The sequence below is a fragment of the Emys orbicularis genome, chromosome 24 (genome assembly GCF_028017835.1).
Source record: "Emys orbicularis isolate rEmyOrb1 chromosome 24, rEmyOrb1.hap1, whole genome shotgun sequence".
Classification (NCBI taxonomy): domain Eukaryota; kingdom Metazoa; phylum Chordata; order Testudines; family Emydidae; genus Emys; species Emys orbicularis.
This window is the reverse complement of record NC_088706.1, coordinates 14,115,934-14,140,398: the sequence shown is the minus strand read 5'-3', so window position 1 is coordinate 14,140,398 and position 24,465 is coordinate 14,115,934. Positions and strand designations below refer to the sequence as shown.

Below are 24,465 nucleotides of genomic sequence, written 5' to 3'. Positions count from 1 at the left end.
TGAGATTGGTGAAACATCCCTTGTGAGCAACCAATACTTGCTTAACCATAGAAAAGTAGCCCTTTCTGTTGAGGTAGTCTGGCAAAGTGGGCTGGTGCCAAAATAGGGATACGTGTGCCATCTTTTGCTCCACTGCTGTTTGGGAACCCCATTGCTGCGTATCCATCCAGATTTCCTGCACGTTGCAGAGTCTGAGTCCTGCATGGCAGTAGATAACTAATGGCCCTACGTGCTTGGATAATGGCCCTCAACTGTGGATTCTCCAACTCCAAGATGATTTCCGACTGATCAGTAGCAGTCCGATGTTGCAGGGTTCCAGAGTGTGATCACCGCTTGCTTGTCTGCTGTCAGTGCAGCTCTTCTTGGGTGTCCATGCGCTAGAGGGCTGGGATGGGCTCGGCACATGGATGGCTCTAGCATCTGAAAGTTCTGCAGCCACTGCTCATCGTCCCAAACCTGCATTACGATGTGATCCACCAGTCAGTGCTCATTTCTTGGGCCCAGAAGTGGCCTTTTACCATCTGCAGCTGCTCCATGAACCTCAACAACAATCTTGAATTGTCTTTCTTTGTGTCTCAGAAAACTGTCCTTGGCAAAATCTTCATGTCCCACACTATTGTGGCTTTTCCTGCAGGTCTGCAAATACCACAGAATAGTGTGTCCTGTATTTGCAGTGTTCACGAGAATAGTGCAGAGCTCTGGGCTCCATGCGTCTGTCAGAGATGGCAGACACCAAAAAGTGCTGCCTGGGTTTGTGGGATTTAAAAAAAAAAAAGAGGGGGGGGGGGGGAATTATGCAATGTTGATGGTGTTATGGGATGCAGAAAGTTGCATGCTGGGAATTTGATACCTAGCTTCCAGAGATCTCTGGACAAATCACTTCTGTCCCATTGCAAAAATTTCCGGAAAGGTATTGTGCCAGATGGTTGCGCATGACACATTAGGATACCTACCTTTGGTGCAGAGTACTTTACACCGACACAGGCGCACCTGGTGAGTACATGCAGCACCTATGCAAGCAGCCAAGTCTGCATGCAGCCAAGGGATATACAAATTTTGGCAGCCGTATTCTGATGCAGCTTGCACAGTTGGTAACGTAGATGTGACCGTACTGATATTTGTTAGAAGCTTGAAAGATTTTGGCCAGAGTGTGGATTGATCTTGTTTACAACTAGTGTGAATCTGGAAATCCTCCATAAAGTGGGCTGGCATTTTAGCAGGGTGCGGTGGGTTATGTGGGCTGTGAGGTGGTGATGTGGGTTGCTTTGTTTTGCCTGCCACCTGGAGAAAGAACTTTTGGAAGTGAGCTCTGGCCAGGTTCCCAAACTATGGAAGCAGATCAGACCACTTTTAACTGGACAATTTTTTACTTTCATTTGCAGTGTGTCTTGGAATATAACAAAGCAAAGTTTGGATTTCTTTCCCCACCTCCCTGAAGCAGATATATGCTTGTTTAGCTCAAGTCTTTCAGGACTTTAGTATACAAAGGTCTCCAAATAGACTATTGTCACTGGGAATCTGGTTATTCCTGGCTGGACTGCACACCTGGGTGGGGGGAGCACAAATTTCCCAAGTCTTAAACTGGAACTCATCTACTTTTTCCTGTTCTATCACTTTCCCCTACAGTGGCAAAAGAAAGTGAGCAGATAATTGTTCCAGGATCTCGCAATCCTTTTTGTCATCTTGGCAAGTGGGAGGCGTTCTGGGCAGTATGTGATAGGAGTCTCTCATACACATCCATGTTGGAAAAGACACTGGCTGATTCAAACCAGGTTTGTCTTGTATTTTTCCTTTTTTTTGTTTTGTTTTTTGTTTTTTGGAAGGAAGGGAATTGGGGAAGAACTTTTGGCAGGTTCTAGGAAACATTTCTTTTGCTGTCTTTGCCAGGGGGAATGCTATTGGTGCCATAGATGGGCATGGTATTTGACCTACTAGTATAAATAAATTTCTGATCCAAAAGACCTTTTTATTTTATTTTTTGTTTCTGTAGCTGTGTTGGCCCCAGGATATTAGAGAGACAAGGTGAGCGAGGTAAGATCTGTTGTTGGACCAGCATTTGTTTGTGAGAAACAGAAGCTTTGGAGCTCTTCTTCAGGTCTGAAGAAGAGCTCTTTGTAAGCTCGAAAGCTTTTGTCTCACCAATAAAAGAGATTACTTCACCCATCTTGTGTCTCAAATTTTTTGGACAGTTCAGTGAAAGGGCCGTTGGATTGCTGTGTGCAAATTTGTAATGCGCATATGTGTGAGAGAGAGTGAGAAGAACTTCTGTGTAATCCTAGTTTTCTCCTTCTACCTTTCAAAATACATTTGAATGGTGTAAATTTATTACAGTCCAGAGTGAGTTGGACCAACAATCTGGCACTTCTGGTGATTCCAATAGTTTTTATGTATCTACCCCTTCAGGAAAAAAATAATTCTAGCCCTTAGTGCTGGGGAAATAACTATCCCAACGTAAAAAGATGCATTGTTATCCAAAAAGTCTACAGACAGAGTGGAACAATAGCTCAGAAAAGTGTGAATTGCCAATTTATTTCAACTGCATGCTAACCTGAAGCCTAATGTCAATATAAACAATTTCACTGTGTATTGTTTTATCAAAAACATACAGGTGATATACTTTTGTATTGTGGTTTGATGGAAAAGACAATCATTCCTTCAAACTCCTGCAGGATTGTTCCTTACAGACTCTCTACTCAAGTTATGGTGTTTCTACCTCTTCCCCCGGGAAACTATATTCTTCAGTTTCTTTAAGAAACTTTCCTGATTTATTTCCTTTCCCTCCTTCCCATGCCAAGCTAAATACAAGTCTGGCCTACATTTATAACCACTTTGAGGAATCCAGTTACAACAGTTTTTGTTCCCTGAAATAGTTAAAACTTAGTTCTGTGTTAGTGGCCACAGTTAAAGTCCCGTCCATGCTAGAAAATGGATCTGTGATTTTAAGCCCTATGTGAGGAGAGCCAGTGTAGTCCTGGAAGTGAGAGAATCTACATATGACATGACATGACATGACATTTTCTTTTCAAGAAAAAAAATTGAAGTGGTGGGTTCAGTAAACAAAAAGGGAATTTGGGCCTGGTTGAATGTCTAAGGCAGGGGTTCTCAAACTGGGGGTCAGGACCCCTCAGGGGGTTGCGAGGTTATTACATGGGGGGGGGGGGAGTCATGAGTTGTCAGCCTCCACCCCAAACTTGGCTTTGCCTCCAGCATTTATAATGGTGGTAAATATATTTTAAAGTGTTTTTAATTTATAAGGGGGGGTCGCACTCAGAGGCTTGCTATGTGAAAGGGGTCACCGGTAGAAAAGTTTGAGAACCACTGGTCTAAGGTATCTATCATGCAGAACAAAATACTGGGAAAAGCTTCCTTGAAAAGGTGAATCTCCCATTTTGATGTGGACACTGTCAAGTTTGGGTTCAATGTGACCTGTTGGTGAGATGGTGCATGGGGAGGTCCACCATGGAAAACACTCTGCCCCCAGCACCTTATAGTTGGAGTGTATCTATCCTGGAGGGTTAGAAGAAATGAGGGGGTCTCTGAAATAACTAGATCTAATCTAAAAGCTGTTAACAAATTGAGAACCAAGACTCTGAATTCTGCTCTAAAATGTATGGGGGCAGGTGCATCAAGGGAGTTCACGAAGTGCAGATATGAGAGAGTTGAGTTTCCTTTTGTTGCTTATGGTATTACGTGCCATAGAGAATAATGCGTAGAACTTGAAGCAGAACTTGAAAATATAGTATGGCATTTGCAGAACGAGGGTTCATGTGTGACATTTAAAATATTGTGGAATCACAAAGGCTATTCAAAACACTTGGGTTTACCCATGTATCATGTAACTGGAGAAGATGAAAGAACTGAAATAGTGAACATTTTGGAGTATATTTTAGCATAATATAGGACCTGACTCTTCAGTGGTGCTGAGCAATGAAAACTCAGTTGAGGTCAAAGGAAGCTGCAGGTGCTCAGTATCTATGCAAAGCGGGCTTTTGGTGTCCAATTTCCTCCACTGGACACTTGTGGCTGAGAGGGCTGTGGGTGAGAGAGCGTCCTCATTTTCAAAAGAGGGGTTTATATGCAAGACGAGGCTGTTTCCACTGAATGGTCTCATTTGTCTCTTCCGCCACCATGACAATTTTACACTTTTTAGTATTTGACATTCAGTATCAAGATGCCTCTGAGCTGGATAAATATCATACTCATAAGTTTGGGGTGTGTTGTGGGGTTTTTTTTTTTTTTTTTTTTTTTTTTGTACCAACGTCTACTGGTGAAAGAGCAAGCCTTCAAACTTACACAGAGCTCTTCTTGTTCTGTGTAAACTTGAAAGCTTGTCTCTTTCACCAATAGATGTTGGGCCAATAAAAGATATTACTTCACCCACCTTGTCTTTCATTGCTTCCACATCCATATGTATTATGAGTATTGGAGAGACATGAGAAGACCATATGAGAGAGTTGTGCCTTTCCCACAGTAATGCAATGTGTCCATATAAGAGTTGGGTATAGAACCTAAGAGTCCTGCTTCCTTGTCCCATGCTCTAACTACTAGACACTTTGCCGTAGCACTTTATTGGAGCATGTGGTATGACTGGATCTGCTAGAGATTTTTAACTTAGTCTCTGTGAGGTGGGGGGGTCTTGATTTGCCATTCAGAGCCGTGAAACCTGCCTCCCACTCCCTTCTGATTCACCTTCTTTATGTTTTAAGTTCTGGGAGGAATGTAAAGCAATCTCTCACCAAAAATCAGGTCCAGATTACTTTTGGAGTCAGTCTTGCTTCACTGGCAAGAGGGTTTAATTATGTGACACCATAGCTCTGCCACACTTCCAGCTTTGCTAGACTACAGAATAAGAAAAAATTGAAAATAAACACAAGCCTTCCTTATTATAATGCAGATAGCCAATAAAATGAGTACACTTGTTTTAAAATACTGACCAAGAAAGTCAGCATGTTTACATTAAAAACAAAAACTCTAGTATAAGCAGACTAGACAATACATTGGATTAGTAGAGTGGCCTTCTGTCTTGAGGCCTGGGTTCAAATTTCAATGGAAACTGCCAGCATAGCTATGCCGGCATAACCCTGTGATGTAGACGCACCCCTTCGGTCTGTGTAGGACCGACCACCACCTCTCCAAACAAAATTAGCCCCATCAACAGAAGCTGTCTTCTACACTGGGGGATTAGGTCAGCATAGCTATGTCAGTGGGGGGGGGGGGGGGGTGTATTTTTTTTCACATCTGTGACTGACCATAGTGCTGACCTAACATTTAAGCATAGACCAAGCTTTAGTCTGTGTGGGGCCATTTTTTGTGGCATCATTGTGAGATTGTTCATGGGCTACTCAGAGTGGAGCAGTAAGGATGCTGCAGGCAAGAACTGGGGTGCTTTGGAAGAATTGTATGGCGAGGCCCAGAACTGGAATAGCAGGGGTTGCTGCATGTTAGAACGGAGGTCTGTTGGCTAAGCTATGTAGAAAATCTTGATAGCACCTGGCTTTCTTCCTGGACAGTGCTATTAGTCCCTCACTTTCATGAACACCAACGTTCACCCAACCTGTCTCCTATTTAAAAGCACATTGTTCTTCAAAAATAACAGGAGTACTTGTGGCACCTTAGAGACTAACAAATTTATTAGAGCATAAGCTTTCGTGGGCTACAACCCACTTCTTCGGATGCATAAAGAGTGAACCATATATTGAGGAGATATATATACACACACATACAGAGAGCATGAACAGGTGGGAGTTGTCTTACCAACTCTGAGAGGCCAATTAAGTAAGAGAAAAAAAACTTTTGAAGTGATAATCAAGATGGTTCAGTACAGACAGTTTGATAAGAAGCAAGTGTGAAAATACTTACAAGGGGAGATAGATTCAATGTTTGTAATGGCTCAGCCATTCCCAATCCCTATTTAGCCCTGAGTTGATTGTGTCTAGTTTGCATATCAATTCCAGCTCAGCAGTCTCTCGTTGGAGTCTGTTTTTGAAGTTTTTCTGTTTTAAGATAGCCACCCGCAGGTCTGTCAAAGAATGGCCAGACAGGTTAAAGTGTTCTCCCACTGGTTTTTGAGTATTATGATTCCTGATGTCAGATTTGTGTCCATTAATTCTTTTGCGTAGAGACTGTCCGGTTTGGCCAATGTACATGGCAGAGGGGCACTGCTGGCACATGATGGCATATATCACATTGGTAGATGTGCAGGTGAACGAGCCACTGATGGTATAGCTGATGTGATTAGGCCCTATGATGGTGTCACTTGAATAGATATGTGGACAGAGTTGGCATCGGGCTTTGTTACAAGGATAGGTTCCTGGGTCAGTGTTTTTGTTCAGTGATGTGTGGTTGCTGGTGAGTATTTGCTTTAGGTTGGGGGGTTGTCTGTAAGCGAGGACAGGTCTGTCTCCCAAGATCTGTGAGAGTAAAGGATTCTTCAAGATTTTAGTTTAAATGTGGCCTCATTGTGAACTAGCTGATGTCCGTTAATATAAATGAATATTTTTGGCTAAGTTTCCAAACAAAAGTTATGTAAAGAAACTTGTTGTGAGTCTACTTTTGTTTGCATAAAATTTCCTATAGAGCTGTCTGAAATGACAATCTGGTATGCTGTAGATACAGGACCGTGACTTGATGGGAACAGGAGGTGTAAAATAGAACAGGAAATAAATTGTATGGTATAACGAACTACTCCACTGTCCCTCACTTCCAAACACACTAGACTTTTTTTTTTTTTTTAAGTGAATGCTGTGCTTTCCCTGAAGGGATGGGATGAGCAGAATAACAGATGCACTGCTGTGTTGTAATGTGAAATTAAAAGCACTGTCCCTTTAAGAGCAGTGATGCTCTCCCAGACTTGTGTTTTGGAATGCCAGCAGCAGTCCTGCAGACACATTGCTGCTGCTGCTGCTTTTGCTGTCGTGTCTCTGTGAGGGTTAACAACACTTCAGCTTGTTGTCTGGAACCGGTTCAGACTGGTTTTCTAGAAAGTGCTTTGTCTCTCAGACTGAATCCTGGGAAGGGTCATGTGGAGCCCAGTGATGTCATGGGATCAAAAACTGACTCAGCTTTTTTTTATCAGATGTGGGTCTGCAGGTACAGTGAAATGGCAGACTGAAATGCCAAAGCTCACCAAAAGCAAAAGTTTCTATGACTTTGGCATACAACGAGTTAACTGTGATCCCACAGGAGTTAAGCACTTCTTGTGCAGCGAGTGGAAAAGCCTGGCTCATTCATTAAGAGAGAAGAAAGTATCAACTTAAATATTACAATGGCAGTGCCTTAATCTCTAGTGGCAAACTGTAAGGAAACATGGAAGAGATTCTCTTCACTCAGGGCATGGTAGTCCTTTCCCAACAACGTCTGATTCCTGAAATTTGCAATCAGATACAAGTACTAAGAAATTCATGGTAAAAATCCCCCAAAAACTCTAATCCTAGATTAAAAAGTAGGAAAAAATTGCCTCATTTGCATGTGAGGCAAATGAAAATCTTCCCCCTTCAACCAAACTTTTTGTTTCAGTTGCATTCCTGTACAATCTCCTGCATTCTGTTACAAGATATTTTTAGAGTTTACATTTTACAACTATAGTTGCTTTAAATAAAAAAGTGTTGAGTAACTCTCTAGTAACTTCAGACTAAAATCTACTCTAAGGATAGGGTGAGTAAGCGCACTGCAATACTTTAATTGCTCTTTCAGGATTTCTTCTTTTGCAGCACCATCCTATCTTGGCCTTTTTTTGAAATTAACAGTTGATTTATTTTTCTCAAAATGCATTTTACTGATTTCTCTCTCCCCCCCCCCCCCCCAGAGCTTCACAATGACAGAGGAAGCATGCAGGACACGAAGTCAGAAGCGAGCACTAGAACGAGAAATAACCCAAAATGACGTGGACAGTAAAAAAATTAAAATGGACAAAGGACTGTTGGGAACAGATATAAAGACTGAAGGTGACATTAAAATAAAGACTGATCCTGGAGCTGGGAAAGTCCAAGGATTATTAAAAGGAGGGGAGGTAAAAGCAACTATTAAAGTGGAGGTGCAGACAGGTGATGAACCTGTTGACATGAGTACCTCAAAAAGGTGAGTGGCTACCTGCTGTCATGCTTCCATATTTGAACTACCTGTGCAACAAAATGTGGGGAAATAGCCTGTTGAATAGCTCTATAGATTATCACTTGGAATAGACTTCTGGGCTTTTTAATCTATGGGATGGCTAAAAGAGTGAAGTATATACTGTACCTCTGAAACGGGTTGGTTTGTGTTTCAGTTTAGCATTCCTCTTAAGGTCAGCCATGGTGCTGTAGCCTTAAAAAAAAGTAGCTCTTGCTTGTTCTACCCATGAGTATTGCCATTGTGGCAGAAGCTGTAAAAGATTAATTACTGAAATGGGGAAATATGACCCTGAGTGAAGGAGTGGATGCAAACCATAAAGGGGGTGCATTCTCTCTGAGCAGCTGACTCTAGAGGTTACTTCCATGTGGTAAGGGCTTCTTGTGTCCATAATCGTGTGGGTGATGTAGGTAAGGAGGGATAGCTTGTCTCTGTGACTATTAAAAAGGGAAGTGGTTTTGGTGCATCTTACTGTTGAGTCTTCAGAGCTATTGAGGGGGAAAAGTTGGTTTAAAAGTTACTAATGATTTAGGGTGCCTCCATTGTTTTTAAGTGACCCATCTGATCCCTTTAAAGGGCACTGGTTTTGCAAAAGGTAAGTGCGTAGCACTTTTTGAAAATCAGTCGCCTTTCAATTTAAGATTTCTTAAATTAGACACCTAAAAATGGAAGTATCCAAAATCGTTGGCCGTTTTGGAAAATCTTATCCTTGTTGTGCCAGTCTAAGGCTTTTCAAACACACACATCACATGAAATAAGAATTATATTAGGAATCTTTAGTACATGGAAACATTATTATTCATAATCACCACCAAAAAACTGGTTTATAGACATCCATTCTATTCTGTATGCTGTCTATCCTCGGGTTCATTATGTGCTAAGACTACAGATGATCATGTTATCCTGACTTTTTTTTTAGTTTTTGTTGCAAAGGACAGACCTGAATATTTTTCATTTTTAGGATGCAATGTGGTCTAGTGTTTGGAGTATGGAAGAGGAAGGCAGGACTCCTGGGTCCTGTTCCTGGCACTGCCACTGACAACTGACTTTCCCAAGATTAAACTAACTTTTTGTGTTAGTTTCCCTATCTGCAAAATGGGTTAAATATTCCCAATATTGTTGCAAGTCTAAAAAGTGTATAAAGTTATTTCCTTGCCTGATAGGTGCTATAGAAGTGTAAATTATTAACTTGTTTCACATGTTGGAACAGAAACTTGAAGTTCCTGTCAAGTATGCAAATTCTCATGTATTAAATGTGTATTGTCCCCCACTCTAGCTTAAAAAAATAGTACAGGAAAAACTGATACGCCCTTACTCCATAATTGTAACTAGTCTATGAATTATTCAGCTTTCCTCTGCTTCTGCTGCTTAAATGAGAAACTATCTGCTGCTTATAACAATGAATTTGTCCAAATGTCACTTTCAGCAATATATCCAATATACTAGGTTTCTTCTAGTAACTTGAATTGACTGTTTGACATGTTCTGCTTATTCCATAAACTCACTGGTAAAAGTGGCATCTTCAGAGCTTGCTCATGGTGATATTTCAGACGTACTTGTATGTCTGATGAAAGTTGTGTTGATGATTTTCATACAATATCCTTTAGGGAGGGGTACTACTGTAGATAGATGGCTCCTATGTAAGGGAATTTCTTTTCTGTTTCTCAAAGAATGAGAGGAGGTGGCGGGGCCAGGTGCTAAATAAGGGTAAACCTTTTCAGAAGGTAGTAACATCTTTGTGGCATTATCACTACATGTCAACTAGCATAGTTGTGTTCAGTTCTCTTAAAGGGGAAAGCATAGTCTAGTGGTTTAAAACACAAGGCTGTAAACTGGACTGCAAGGGTTCGGATCCTCGCTCTGTAACAAACTTCCTGTGTAAACCTAAGCACGTCACTTTAAAAAGGACCGTGTCTGCTAGAAGTCTAGTGAATCTTCTTTTTTTAAAACGTTTAATTTCTCATGCGACACTTGCCCCTGAGTCCCCTTGACGATTTTTGTGGCTTTATAAATACACTTTCCAATCTTTTGATAAATGTCTTTCTGCTCCCCCTTTGTGGTGTGGGAAAACCTATACAAACTAGACTTTGAGGGAGAGAATCCATGCTCAGCTTTCTAGACAGCTTGTTTTTAAAAAATAATATATAATGTTGTTTAGAAAACCTGAGACACCCCTTCATTGTATAGTATCTCTGCTGCAGCAAATGATAGTAGGATTTTTCTATTTTCTAAATGGGAGGGAAGGCTTACTTGTGTAAGAATGTCCCTGTGTTGGAGGCCTAATCCAAAACCCACTGAAGTTTTGATGGGAATCTTTCAGTTGACTTCAATGGGATTTGGATGAGGTCCTAGATTACCAAGTACAGATAGTATAGGTTATGATTGTATTGTTTTGACCATGCTTTTTAAGTGGAGGAGTAAAATATTGGCATTTCTTACATATGGAAGATGAATCTGAACAATTCTGCAGACTTTACAAGTACTATCTCTGCCTCCCTGCTCCCCACCTCTCTGTCCAAAATAGACGACAATTTCTTAATCTTTCAAGATGTGATGTAGGGCATGTAGATGGCAATCAAGACATATATCTGGGCACATAGAGGATCTTTACATCTTGGCAAGTGCAATAGCTGATCTAAAATGCATGATTCCACTGAATAAATTTGATCCCTAGCTTTTTTTTTTTTTTTTTTTTTTTAAATGTCATTTTTGTAGGTAACTACATGGCATTTTGGTGAAAGGCTCTTGAAGTTTCAAAGAGTCCTGTGGCACCATATAGACTAACAGATGTATTGGAGCATAAGCTTTCATGGGTGAATACCCACTTCGTCAGATGCATTTACAGATCCAGACTAACACGGCTACCCTTCTGATACTTTCTCCTTAGTGTGCCTGAATGTATTCCTTCAGACGTTACTCCGTCTTAATGTTTCACCTGAGTTTTTGTGTAGATTAAAAAAAAAAAAAAAAAAAAAAAAAAGTTTCATGGAATTGACTTGTCTGTGAGTTTTGATGGTCAAAATTCTGTGACGTATTCATGGTAGCAATGGGTTTAAAAACTCCATATGTGATTATATATTCTCTTGTATCTCCACACACCTCATTTAGCAACAAATACAAAACAAATGGTACTTTAGCTGAAGTAAATATCTAACTGAGAAGTGTAGCTAAAACTAAAAATAATTATTGGAACACTTGTCCTTAATCCTGTGAGCCCTTATGTTCCACTTGGCTCTATAACATCCTGAGGTTGTTTGGTTGTTCAAAACACAATTCTTCCTTCGATCAAAATGAAAGTGTGGATGAGCTTTACAATTTGCATTTCATGTAGTGGAGGCTAAAGTCATTGATACCCTTAGCAGCAAACTTATTTACTTATTTTTAAATTGCCTCCTGACCTACCCTCTGTTTTTTAAGATCCTGCTTTCTTAAAATTAGGTGCAGACTGGCTGGCGTTAGCCACTGCTTGTTTGTCTAAATGAAAATTGCCAGGAAAAATGAGGGTGGGGAATATGAAGGCTTCCCAACAGTTATGGCTTTCTTCCAACCAGCCCATCCTAATCTGTATTTATCTGTATACAGCTCCTTTTATTTCAGGATTTACTTAGATATCTTCCAGGGGGGCAGGTGTTGGTGAAAGTTTCTGTTGTCTGAGAACTGCAATGGGTAGTTCTGGGGAAATCGCATGAGTCAGAGTATCAAGTCATTCTTTTGTTATATAGTGAAATGTAAAATAACTGTACATATTAAACACACCAGGTGTCAGGATTACATTAAAGTTAGCATAATGGTTGTGGTCTGAAGTGCATTGTGAGAGACATGGCACTAAATTCCCAGCCCTTCCCCTACACCACTCCCCATGCTATTTGGGAAAGGGAAATACCCCCTCAATAGGAATGGTATACAGTTCTAGTCTTGGATTGATGGTTGCTGCAATATGGGCTCTTAATTGTGAGGGAAATGGAGAGATTCTAAAAACTAAGATGGAAACATGGAGCATACGTAGTAGAGAAGGAGGAGATAACCAAATTAAGTTCAAGTCAAACCCACAAAGGTATGAAATTCTGAATGAAGACTATATGCTTAACCCAACACCTTTTGTATGTAAGTAGTTCGGAGTACAGAAGTAGTTTGTTTCCCTGGGAGTTGTCTTAATTTTTATCTGACAGGGTATGGTCTTGAACATGCTGTATTGTATTGTTCTGCTTCATTATGTATAGCAGACTGGGAACAAAATTAAATGTACAAAAATTGTGATCCTTGAAGTGTCTGCACACAGCACTTCCAAAGAACAGGATTTTAGTAAAACTCTGCTTCCCTAGTGTGACGGCTAATAGCAGAGCATGGGGGGAGAGCAATAATCATATAGTGCATGTGGGAAGTGAAGATCCCAGAGTGACAGTAGGAAGAGGAGGGACGGTAGTAAAGAGGGGGAGAGAGAGATGAAAGAGGATACATAACTATATGTAAAAACTTTTGAAGAACCATTTAATGGCCATATTTACAACTGCAGTTATCCTTGTGCTAGGCATTCTATGTAGAATTTAAAATAAAGTCTTCTCAGTATCATAGTCTGAGTCCTTTTTTAAAAACACAAATTTTGATGCCTTAAGCATGCTGTACTTTTGCCCAAGGCTGTCTGTTGGATCACCCTAGCATACTGCATTACATGCTGTACTTTTTCAAAATAACAGGAGTACTTGTGGCACCTTAGAGACTAACAAATTTATTAGAGCATAAGCTTTCGTGGGCTACAACCCACTTCTTCGGATGCAAAAAATATTTTGTATTTATTTTGTATATATTTGTAATATATTTCAAAATAGGATACTTCAATTGTTTTGTTTCAAAAAAGAAACCTTTAAAATGGGGCAAGTCTAGTGATGGTGCTTTACCCTATTGAACAAAAAACCACTCCAATTAGGCTATTTCAGGCTTAATACAATATTAAGAAACACTACTTAAACATAGTAATTGTTAAACTGGCTTCCTGCTCTGGTCAGCCACTGTGCATGGGGCCAGACTATGCTAGAACAGTGGCTCTAGAATGTGTTCTTAAGCACACTTTTAACACCATGCACTTTGACTAGCCAAACCATGTTGGTAACTGGTTCAGCTGGAACTGTGTGTAATTGACGTTTTTAATATATGGCTGCTGGCACAGTATAAATTGGGCCTCCATATTTCCAGTTTACCTCATGTACAACATGGCCTATTTCTCTACCAAGACTCACTAATAGATTGTGTGTTGTGAGGTTCACGTACAAAACAGCTGAGTTAAAGGATGCTGTGGAAAACCTGATTTACAGGTTTCTTGCTTTTGTGAACTTGTCTGCCTTATTTTAAAATGCAAGGCCAGCTCCATTAAATCTCTCTTTTTTGGGTGTGTAGCGATGGGAAAGGAGTAAACTTTACTGATGTTTTGTTTCAGTAATTATTGTACCACTACATCCAGAGACTTGCATTAACATTTTGGATTCATTTTTAGACACTACATCTCCAAAAACTCACTTAATGTCGTTCCTTGTTATCTTCTGCCACCTTCCTCCTTACATCTCCCCCGCCCCCCAAAGACATTGGAGGTAGGAGAGGTTGTTGGGTGGAATAAGGGGTGGGGGAGAACCTGTTCCATACTTCAATATATAATATTGCTGGGGGTTAGGCATTAGTCCTGAGTGATAGTTACTCTGATATCTCATTTACTTCCTAGTAGGAGAAGATGTATTGCTCAGATGTCATGGTATAATAGATCAGAGGATGAGAGAAATTACACATTCCACAAATGTTTTTATGCTTACAGTCTGAGGTTTTTTTTTTTTTTTTTTTTTTTTTTTTCCCCAACTCTCCTTTTTGTTTCATGTCATATGCCATTGTGGCATGAGTTATATGAACCAGTTAACTTATCCAGCTTGGGCTTTATGTTACATTATTATCAGTTAATTCTGGGTTGCTACTTAGCTCCTATTTTAAAAATCTGGGATCTGAATTGAAAAAAACAAGATATGCTTTTGGCATTTGTTCCGTTAAATCCACTGTAATTGGGTTGTCACTCTTGGTGTCCATTTCATTATTGCTCTGCACAAGATGGACAGTGAGGAACTGGGCCCTTTAACTTTTCTAGGCTTAAAATTTAAAGGGTTAGATTCAGCTCTTATCTGAGAGCCATTCCCGTCTTAAGAACATAAGAATGGCCATACTGTGTCATACCAAAGGTCCACCCAGCCCAGTATCGTATCTACCGACAGTGGCCAATGCCAGGTGCCCCAGAGGGAGTGAACTTAACAGGTAATGACAAAGTGATCTCTCTCCTGCCATTCATCTCCACCCTCTGACAGACAGAGGCTGGGACACCATTCCTTACCCATCCTGGCTAATAGCCATTAATGGACTTAACCTCCACACATTTATCTAGTTCTCTTTTAAACCTTGTTATAGTCCTAGCCTTCACAACCTCCTCAGGCAAGGAGTGCCTCATGTTGACTGTGTGCTGTGTGAAGAAGAACTTCCTTGTATTTGTTCTAAACCTGCTGCCCATTAATTTCATTTGGTGGCCCCTAGTTCTTATATTATGGGAACAAGTAAATAACTTTTCCTTATTCACTTTCTCCAATAATGTGCCACTTTCTTAAAAGAGCTGTGTCTACTTACACAGGGCTGAATTTGACCTAGTGACATTCAAAGAAGGTACTTTATTGCCACTATAATATAACAAAGCAAAAATAATCCCCAAACCACCCAATCTCAAGCAGAGCTTTGCATGACCTCAAAAGAGAGCTGCCAATCTGTTTTACGTGGAAGATGTTCAGATGAACAGTAGTAAAAAAAATTGTGAGTTCTGTATTTACTGGCATTTCATGGTCCATGTCACTGTTGAGTGCTACAAAAATTACTATTTGCATTGCAATGGTGATATTGTGAATGAGGCCTTCCTGAATGGAGAAGCAGAGGGATCCAGGAAACCCAGGATCACTGTTTTTACAAATAGCTTCCTAGCTGAAGTGATTCTCCCATGTGTGTGTTTGGGTTTTTTAACTTAAACTAAAACTGCTAAAATTATTTTTCTCATCCTATAAAACTAATCATTTTGAGGGTTAAAAGTGCCTCTTTTTGATAGTCTAGGTTTTACTGCAGGAACTTTATGCCAGGTAACAACCTACCACAAAGCATCATTTGTTTGATGGTTGTTTCTTTGTGGGAGAGAGGATGGGGTTTAGATCAGAATTTTTAAGCAGGTAATATGGCCAGCTGGTGGAAGACATTTGGACTTCTGAATTTTGGGTTACTGCTTGTAACCTGCATCTTGCTACAGAGCTCATCTCTCCCATGCTGCAACTTGTGACTTTCATGTTCTCGGCCCCTTCTTTTACTTCCACTGCAGGTCAACAGTTATAAGTGTAATTTAGAAACAAATAAGGGGGAGGTTGTTAGTTGGAAGAGTAACTGAAATTGCATTTTGTGGCACTGTTAGGATCTTGATCATCCTGGCGCAGTCCATTTTGGATTATGCTTCTGTACTCGTCTGTGGAGACAGCAGACTTACTTGTTAAATTGTTAAAAGGTCTTGGATCTCTTCCAGTAATGTGCCAGTAGGTACGTATAGTTACCACTGAGACTCTAAATAGCCTTTCCAGAGGCAGCCCTCCTTTGGAACTAAACTTAATGTACTTACTCTTTCTCTTCTCCATCCCAGCTCTCAGCATAAGCTTGTACCCTGCTGCTTCCTTATGTTTCTCGGTTTAGCCTGTTATCTAATGCTCTACAAATATAGTTGATTACAATAATCTTGTATTGGGGACCATGACCAAAAAGCTAAATCTCAGAAGAGCATCACCATTAATGATGTTTCATATACACACTCTAATGGGCGCAAGCACAACTTGTTGCATTTGCTTAACATTACATAGAGACAGGGTTTCCCGATCCCTGCCATACAGTTGAAAAGGGTCTATTCTTGACTTCTTAGGAGGAAAGAGGGAGCCAGTACAACAGTTGTCTGTCACAAGGTACTTTGGGCCTCAGATGTATCATCTTCAAGACTAAAGCATAATTAATCTGCCTCTGTCCCAACTAAATGGAAGAAAGCCTCCAAGAATAGACTTTGTCACCATAAGTCTATTGAATTGGATGACCCTCTATTCTTTACTGAAGTCAACAAATGTAGGTTGGCCCTGTTGGGAAGTATGCTTTTTGTCTAAAGAGCAGTTGTCTACCAAATTTCTGCTGGAGGAGCAAGGAGACTCTAGGATACTTCGGATTGATCTTTCTTTTTGTAAAACAAATATGTCTAACTCTAAAATGTTCGGATGGATGGATGTAAATTAGAGGGAGGGTGGCCTCCAGCCTTAGATAGTGGGCTATGACTTGGGTGGTCTGTGTTCTTTTTCCAGCCCCCGCACAGACTTTATATGAACTTTGGTAAATCTGGGGAAATTGAAGCACACGATCTGTAAAATAGAAATAATACTTCTCTACCTCAAAGGGGTGTTCTGATCATAATTCCCCCCCCCCCCCCGGCACTGTGTATTATGATGTCAAGTATCAGGGGTAGCTGTGTTAGTCTGTTTTTGTGTATTATGATGACTGTCATAGGCATTTCTATCAGTGAACGAAAATGGAGGATGAGATTTTCAAAGCAGTCTAAAGGATTTAGATGCATCTTCTGTGAATGGAAGCTACGTGTCTAAAACACCCAAATTGCTTTTTAAAATCTTAGCTGGAAGCTCCATTCCTTTCAGCAGCTCAAAAATTTTACAGGAAATCTTTCCCAGAAGCATTTTGGAAGCAACTGGATGTAGAGAGGTCCACACAAGACACAGAGGTTCAAAAAGAAGGCTTAAACTCTGTTATGCCTAAGAGCATGTTTTAGTTGCTGTAACCCCTTAGATAGCTGTACATTCATTTCTAGGCAGATGAAAGTAGATCCATCCTCCTGAGCCTGGCTTCTAACATGGACACCAATGGATGGGAACACAGAAGCTGGTCTAAAGAGGCTTTATAAAACCTCCTGGGAGCATTATAGAACTTTCAGTTAAAGGGTCTGACTCCAGAGACTAAAGATTCACTGTCTGTGTTCAGTGTTGTAGCTGGCAAAGTGTTGATACTTGCATTGTGTCTCTCACACTCACACTCACACACGTTAATAGAGTATAGCAAGCCTTTTTTTTTTTTTTTTTTTTTTTTTTTAAAGAGGAGGACTATACTATGAAGATCTAGTCTGGATTCATACACTTCACAAACTTTTGCACTCTGGTCCACGATGTAATTGGTCACATTGTTGAGGTCTGAATAGATAAGCCAACCATGATATGAAAGATAAGCTTATTTTGGTTCTGTGAGCAAAACTTATTGCAAAATACTACTGAGAAGTGGTATTCCATGAGATCTGCAAGATCTCATATCAGAATTAAATCGCTCACCCATAAACAAACACTGTAGGTTTTTTTGTTTGTTTGGTTTTTTTTGTTTTTTTTTTTTTTTTTTTTTTTTGGTACTATAGAAGGATTCCTAAGTGTTTAACTTTCTGTAGAACAATAAAGAAGGCTACCTACCAAGTTGGACTTGTTTAGCAGAATTGGAAAAAGCAGGTATCTAGTCAATTAGATTTACTGTGTAGATTGGTGGGTGGTGGGTTTTTTGTGTGTGTTTTTGAAATGAGGTGTCTCTTAAATTCAGGACACTAGAGAGGAAAAAGCCTGATTAAAATGTCCTCAGTCCTTCAAATTAAAAAGATGACCAGGTTATTCTGCTGTAGGTTGTCATTACTTGTACTTCGTTTCCGTCAGTTGACAGAATAATTAGTACTAGTGTATAAACTTGGAAAAAACAATTTAACAAGCAAATGATCCTTTCTCAGCTGCTCTCTTGCTCCTGTAAGAGAAACAAGGAAAGTTTGAGACCAATAATATTAGCTGAACAAATAGGAAGTGGAATATGTAGTATGGTGACTCACAACAGTGCCATTTTTGTATAAATATCAGCCATTTTGTAACATAACCTGGGCTGGTGGTGAGGAAATTGCATAGATTCTAGAGGAACATTTTAAAGGGCAAGGAGGTAATGGTTAGCCAGTGGGGCTTGATACAACTTAAAATAAAACAAAAAAAATCACGCGCTGTCTTCATTGCCTGTCTAAAGGAGGACGGTCCTTATTACAAAGCCAGAAGTTGTGAATTACCTTTTTCCCCACACCAAGCTCCAATTCAAAAATTAGAGCTACTAACCCACAAAACAGACTAAATGCCTGCAACCTGTATTTAGTGAGTATTTAATAAAAACCTCTGAACATGGAATCTTCATTTTTAATGCTTTGGGATTTATATGGCTATGATCTATTTTAAACCATTATTCAAAAAATACACAAAACAATGGAATTTTTATCAAGCAATTGTTTATACCAAAGGTGTGACTGTTACAATATGTGTCCCTACCCCTGACAAATGTAGCTTGTAATGAGCACTCTAGAAGACCATTAACTTAAATGGAGGTGCATGTTGGTAGATTCTCTGAAAGGGAAGTGTTTTCATTACACTTCACTCCTCCAATGTCCAAAACTGCTATGCACATTAACAAGGCAATCTGATTTCCAATCCTGTTTCTTGGTTACTCTTGCAAAGCTGTGTGTGAAGCCATTCTTTGGATAGGTAGATGGGGATGGAGACTGTGAATGATTACTTTTATTTGATATCCATGTGATCAGTTTTAATATGGGCCCTCTTTTGCGTGGATCTTAAAACTGTTCTTAACTATGAACTTTAAATTATCTTCTCCCAGCTTGGAACCTGTAATGCCTGCTTATCTTACTGTCTTAATCTTGTCAACAAGTCACTTGATTTTTCAAAGATATTTTGATATCCAAATAACCACAATGAACACACTTCTAGAGCAAAATGTAGTCAGTAGAAATTTCATCCTTTTCTAACCAGCATATGCTGTTAGCGGATCTGATTAAAGAACTGTTCTACTGTAATAATTCTGTTACTCATGGTCTTTCAATAATTTCTACTTTGCTTTCTCATTCTCACCTTAAAAGTAGAAAAGAACTTTTGTGTCCAAAAAACCACCCTTTGGGTTTTTTTCATGTTTATTTCAAGTGACTACTTGAAACTTGCTTCCATGACTAAATAGATAGACTTTTTAAAAGCCGTAATGGACTAATGGTGTGTATTTTCAGAGTTTTGAAGCAAACCAGCAAATCAACTATAAAAGTTCTTAAACTTTTTAAAAAGTAGTAGAGTAGTTGCGCATAACTCATTGCTGTACTGTTAGGTGAATGTTTTTTTTTCTATTGTGCAATACATGATGCTTTTTATTAATAGTCTCAAGTGGGCAGCTGATCCAGGAAGTTTCTATAGTGCAAGGGCAGCCCCTTAAGCTTAAAGTCTGCTCCATTTTCTTACAGCACCTGAACCCTACCTCACTTCGTAAAATGAAGGCTATGTGTCACAAGCCGGTTAGAACTGGCTGTTGCTATGGTTTTCACGGTGGAAGGAACAGTTAAAGGGTCACATGTCCAGTGAGGGAAATGCCTTTCTCACATGACTCTTTGGTGGCCTGATTAGAATACAGGAAGTTAGCTCCCTGCTAGCTGTTATGATGCTGTGATAATTGATGGGGTGACATCACCCTTGCTACACGTACATATTGATTATTCTTATGCCTGGTTGCTTTGAGTATTGAACGGTTAAAACAGGACCTTATGAGCTTTGTCAATGCACTATTCTCTGATTAGCAATGTTGTCTTGAATTCAACTTCCTTTTGACAAATCAGGATTAAGTATCTTCTGTTTTAAATGTGGCTAATCGCCTCTGAGAGTGATTCAGCAGACTTAAGTCTTCCAATAGAATTCTTCCAAACTACAATTGTTTCATACCCAAATTTGTGCCATATTTTGACCCCTTGTGGAGGGCGTTAGTGGGGATAAGACCTCCTTCTCCAAGAGGATAAAAAGATAATCCTTTCATATCAGAGTTGGGTGTTGTAGAAGTCTGAACTTAGTTCAGATGGGTTCAGTTTTCCTAAATCACATCTATTGGTCCTCACATGGAGATTTTGCAAAAACTGATAGTGTGTCAATCACCGTAAACTTTCAGTGGCCCAGCTTGCTACTCGGAAGCTTACCTAAGTTGTTTCTTTCACAGCTACAGAAACCGATAGTCAGTAGTCTGATTTACTTTCATTTTACAAAATTGTGTTTAATTTTCAAGGTTGTATGACTTCAAATAGTTTGTGGCTTTTCTGGTGGGCGATAGAGAACTTCTGTTCTGCAACACAGTGTTCATAGCCATAATAACTACAGTCTGCATGGTACCTTGTGGCAGTACACTTGTAGAAGCCAGTTACACATGAGGTACTTATCAAAAGGTGCTTGCATATCTTTACCCCCTGCAGAAGCATAATCTCAGACTCTACCCCCTTATTATTTTATAGAAGATCTATTGTATCTTTTAAAATATGTTGGATTAGGTTTAGCTACATGAAAAACTCTACAACTCTTCCAGATCAACACAAGGTTACATTACCTAAATTATGAGATTATTGCCTTAGTTAAGTGTTCTTTAAAAATCATTTTCAGGTGATTTCCCCCCCCCCCCCCACTTCTTAGGATGGGTAAAGTCAAATGCTGTTACTTGAGATGATGTACTTTAGACTTTGTCTATACTGAGACCTTTTTTTAACTTGAGTCTCTGAATGGCAAGCGCTCTTAATTTTTCTCTCCTTGTCTGTCTTTTTAGTCAAGGCAACCAATTTAGTCTACCTTAGAGAAAAGCTCAGGCTTTAAAGCATCCACCTGTGCCCCTGATGGTTATTTTTAAACCCCTTCAGAGTTGAAAGATTGGTTCACTGGCTCACTGTGCCCCCTAGAGGAAACTGAAACTCATTTTCTGCTCCTTTTCTACCAAGGTGGACAACTGCATTAAATGCAGTATTGAATATATGGCTATAGCTGAGATACCAAAGACTGCTTTTCATAGCAACCAGCTTTTAGTTTTCAGAAAACTGTTTGTTTGAACTGGCATGGCTTTTGCTGAGGGTGTGTAGTTTACATTAGTACATAGCTTCTCAATAGTGGTACAGGAATATCGCTACAGTAAAGGTACTCTGCAACTGTGAGGTTAATCTGTTCCTGTTTTGAGGGTATTAGTGTCTCTTACATCTGGTACATCACTAAATAACAATAGAAACAAAAAAGAAACATTTTAAGTACCTGGATTCTTCAAGTAAGTTCTGTATGTTAAAAAAGGTACTACAGTTAACTCCAGAAGCTGTAGTTTAAGGTGGGGAGAAACTGCCCCATTTTTAAGAGAACATAGGGCTAACTTGCCATGTTTCCAGGTTGCAAATTAAGGTAATTTTCACCCTGAAGTACAGATTAAAGGTAGTTAAGTGCATAAACTTGCTGCACAAGAGGCTTTTTCTTTTTTTTTTTTAATGGATGCCTGTATATTTGCTTCATTTGGCTTCACTGTTTTAAAAATTGTTTTGGTTTGTCTCTCAAAAATTAATTTGGCAGGTTTAATCTGGTCATCAATAATGCATTGAAAAGTTATTTCATTTACAGGATACTTATTGAAAAGGGTTTCATTGTATTCTTGTAGTTTTTGTTTGGGTTTGTAACACAGTTTCTTAAGATGTACTCTTCTAAAGTGATTATACTTATCCCATAAACAATGTAAGTTCCTCTTCAAGTGCTTGCTCATGTCCATTCCACATTAGGGGTGTGTGCTCGCCACATGTACCGGTGCTGGAAGTTTTTCCCTTAGCAGTATCCGTAGGGGAGTGGTTCTGGCGCCCTCTGGAGTGCTGCCTGCATGGCACAGTATAAGGAATGCTGCTGGCTCCCCCCACCCTCAGTTCCTTCTTGCCACCAGTGACGGTGCACGGAACATTCGCTGCTCTTACTAGTGTTGCTTAGGCTTTGTTTGTACAAACTAGAACTCTTGTAAAATTAGTGTACATAGTTAGTTAACCCTTAGCAGTAGTTCGTTTTCTTAGTCCCGTTAGGGACTTAGCCAGGGGATGGGGCGTGTCCCGGTCCCCAGGCTCTAAGCGCTGCAATCGCTGCAAACAGCCCATGCCCAGGAGCGTTCTGCATAGTAGCTGTCTCAGGTGCCTTGGTGAAGGGCACATAAGTGATAAATGTTGAATCTGCAAGTCCTTTAAACCTAGGACCAAGAAAGAGCGTGAGATCAGACTCAAACTGCTCCTGATGGAGTCCGGCTCACTCCAGTCTCAGAGCCAAGGTCCAACTCGGCACCCAGCACCGTGTCATTGGTGCGTAGTGCCCCGCCGGCGCCGTCCACGAGCCGGCACCAATCCATGGCCCCGGCCAAGAGGTTGAAGGCCGGTAGGGGACGGTCTCCTACTCCCCGCAAGGGGAAGGACAGGGCTGGGGGCAAGCTCAGACCCGCGCTGGGCGGCTCATCTGCCCCATCAGGAAGTCGGGCTTCAGCTCACGTCGAGCGATGCAGCCAACCCCGTTCCTTGCCTGGAAGCCCAGACAGAGGTGGGCCTTCATCAGCTTCAGATGCTGTTGACGCTTGAAGTGCTCCGGGCTGCGCAGGAGATCCTGATGATCCCGGTGCCGCCCAGACCTTGGGGTAAGCCCGCCTTGGGACCTTTCCGTCCGCCCTTGCCTCAACGGTACTGCTCCCCATCGTGGGGGACATCCTGCCACTGTTCACCCACTCGTTCACTGTTCACTCCCTCGCGTTCTTCAGTGCAGTCCATCTTGGACTACTTACCGCAACTCAGGACCTGGGGTCTGGTGCATTCTTCCATTAGAGTGCACCTTGCAGCCATCTCCGCGTTCCACCAGCCGATTCAAGGTCAGACAGTCTTTTCTCACAACATGACTGTCAGGTTCCTGCGGGGCCTCGAGAGGCTTTACCCGCAGGGCTGGGCCCCTGTCCCGCGGTGGGAACCTTAACCTGGTCCTCTCCAGACTCACTTGCCCGCCTTTCGAGCCGCTGGGCTCTTGCTCCCTTTCCTACTTGTCCTGAAAGGTCGCTTTCCTGGTGGTGGTGACGTTGGCGAGAGTAGTCTCAGAGATTAAGGCCTTGACCTCAGAACTGCCTTACAGTGTTTTATAAGGACAAGGTCCAGCTACGGCCTCACCCAGCTTTCCTGCCAAAGGTGGTATCTTCCTTCCACGTGAGCCAGGACGTGTTCCTGCCTGTGTTCTGTCCCAAGCCTCAGAAGACTGCTGAGGAGAGGCATCTGCACGCACTGGATGTCCGGAGAGTCTTGGCTTTTTACTTGGAGCATACCAAGCCTTTCCGTACATCAGCCCAGCTCCACACGTTTACGTCTCATTATGCCATCAATCAGCAAGCCAGAGACAACGCTGGGTTCGGCAGAGCTGTATTACAATCTGCACAGCCGTGAACTCCTACCCAACTCCACGGGAACTGCTGGGAGTCACCTAATGTGGAATGGACATGAGCAAGCACTCGAAGAAAAGACCATTACCTGTCCGTAACTGGTGTTCTTCAAGATGTTTTGCTCATGTCCATTCCATGACCCGCCCTCCTTCCCCACTGAGGGTTGGGGGAGCCAGCAGCGTCCCTTATACTGCACTATGTGGGTGCCAGAGCTGCTCCCCTACGGATACTGCTGAGGGAAAAACTTCCGGCACTGGTGCATATGGCGAGCACACACCCCTAATGTGGAATGGACATGAGCAACGCATTTCAAAGAACACCAGTTACAGAAAGGGTAACTGTCTTTTTTGGCAGCATGGGTGGAGGCTATGCTATTTTTTTCAGTAAAAGACCACCTATTAAATCTGCTGCCACCCTTGCTGAGAGATACTATACACTTGGTATCTGAAATCCCTAATCCTAACACCAATGGGTTAATCTTGCTGATCAGCTATATTTTACTAAAGACTCGTTTCAGCTCAAGTTCTTAATTCGCTTGGCAAATGGCCTCTGCTGGACATCCCAAGCCAGGAAGGTTTTATAGGCTGTTAGTGTCTGTCCAATCAGAAAGCTGTACAGTGCAGTGGAAAGAATGGTACTGTAGTCTGCTGTTACGTTATGCTGCACAGTAATCTGTCTCGGTCCTTTTTGGCTGGTGTGATTAAATAACAATATTCTTGTATGACTATGTTAGAGTTAAAAGGTAGTTCAGGTCTCTGAATCCAGCACATGCTAAGATATAGCACATCAAAACAACTAATGACTCTTCTGTCACTTAGAGGCATTGTTTGGAATTTTAAGGTGAGATGAAACGAAGCATAACATTGTATCTGCACCTGGAGAAAGTGTTCCTGTAGGTTTGGATATAAATTGGGCGTGCTTATGGGCATTTAGGCTGCTGAGACATTTAACTTGCTAAGTAATAGGGCACCTACTTGT

General features: G+C 41.0%; 1 protein-coding gene across 1 annotated transcript in view; it reads left to right on the top strand.

Moving 5' to 3' along the window:
• Window positions 1-1,704: 1,704 nt before the first annotated feature.
• Window positions 1,705-24,465, top strand: part of GATAD2A (GATA zinc finger domain containing 2A) — a 37,483-nt gene continuing 14,722 nt past the window's right edge. The window contains exons 1-2 of the mRNA XM_065422192.1: window positions 1,705-1,772; window positions 7,805-8,076. Coding sequence (XP_065278264.1) covers window positions 1,740-1,772; window positions 7,805-8,076 — 305 coding nt within the window. The 5' untranslated portion in view covers window positions 1,705-1,739. The remainder of the gene's footprint in view (window positions 1,773-7,804; window positions 8,077-24,465) is intronic.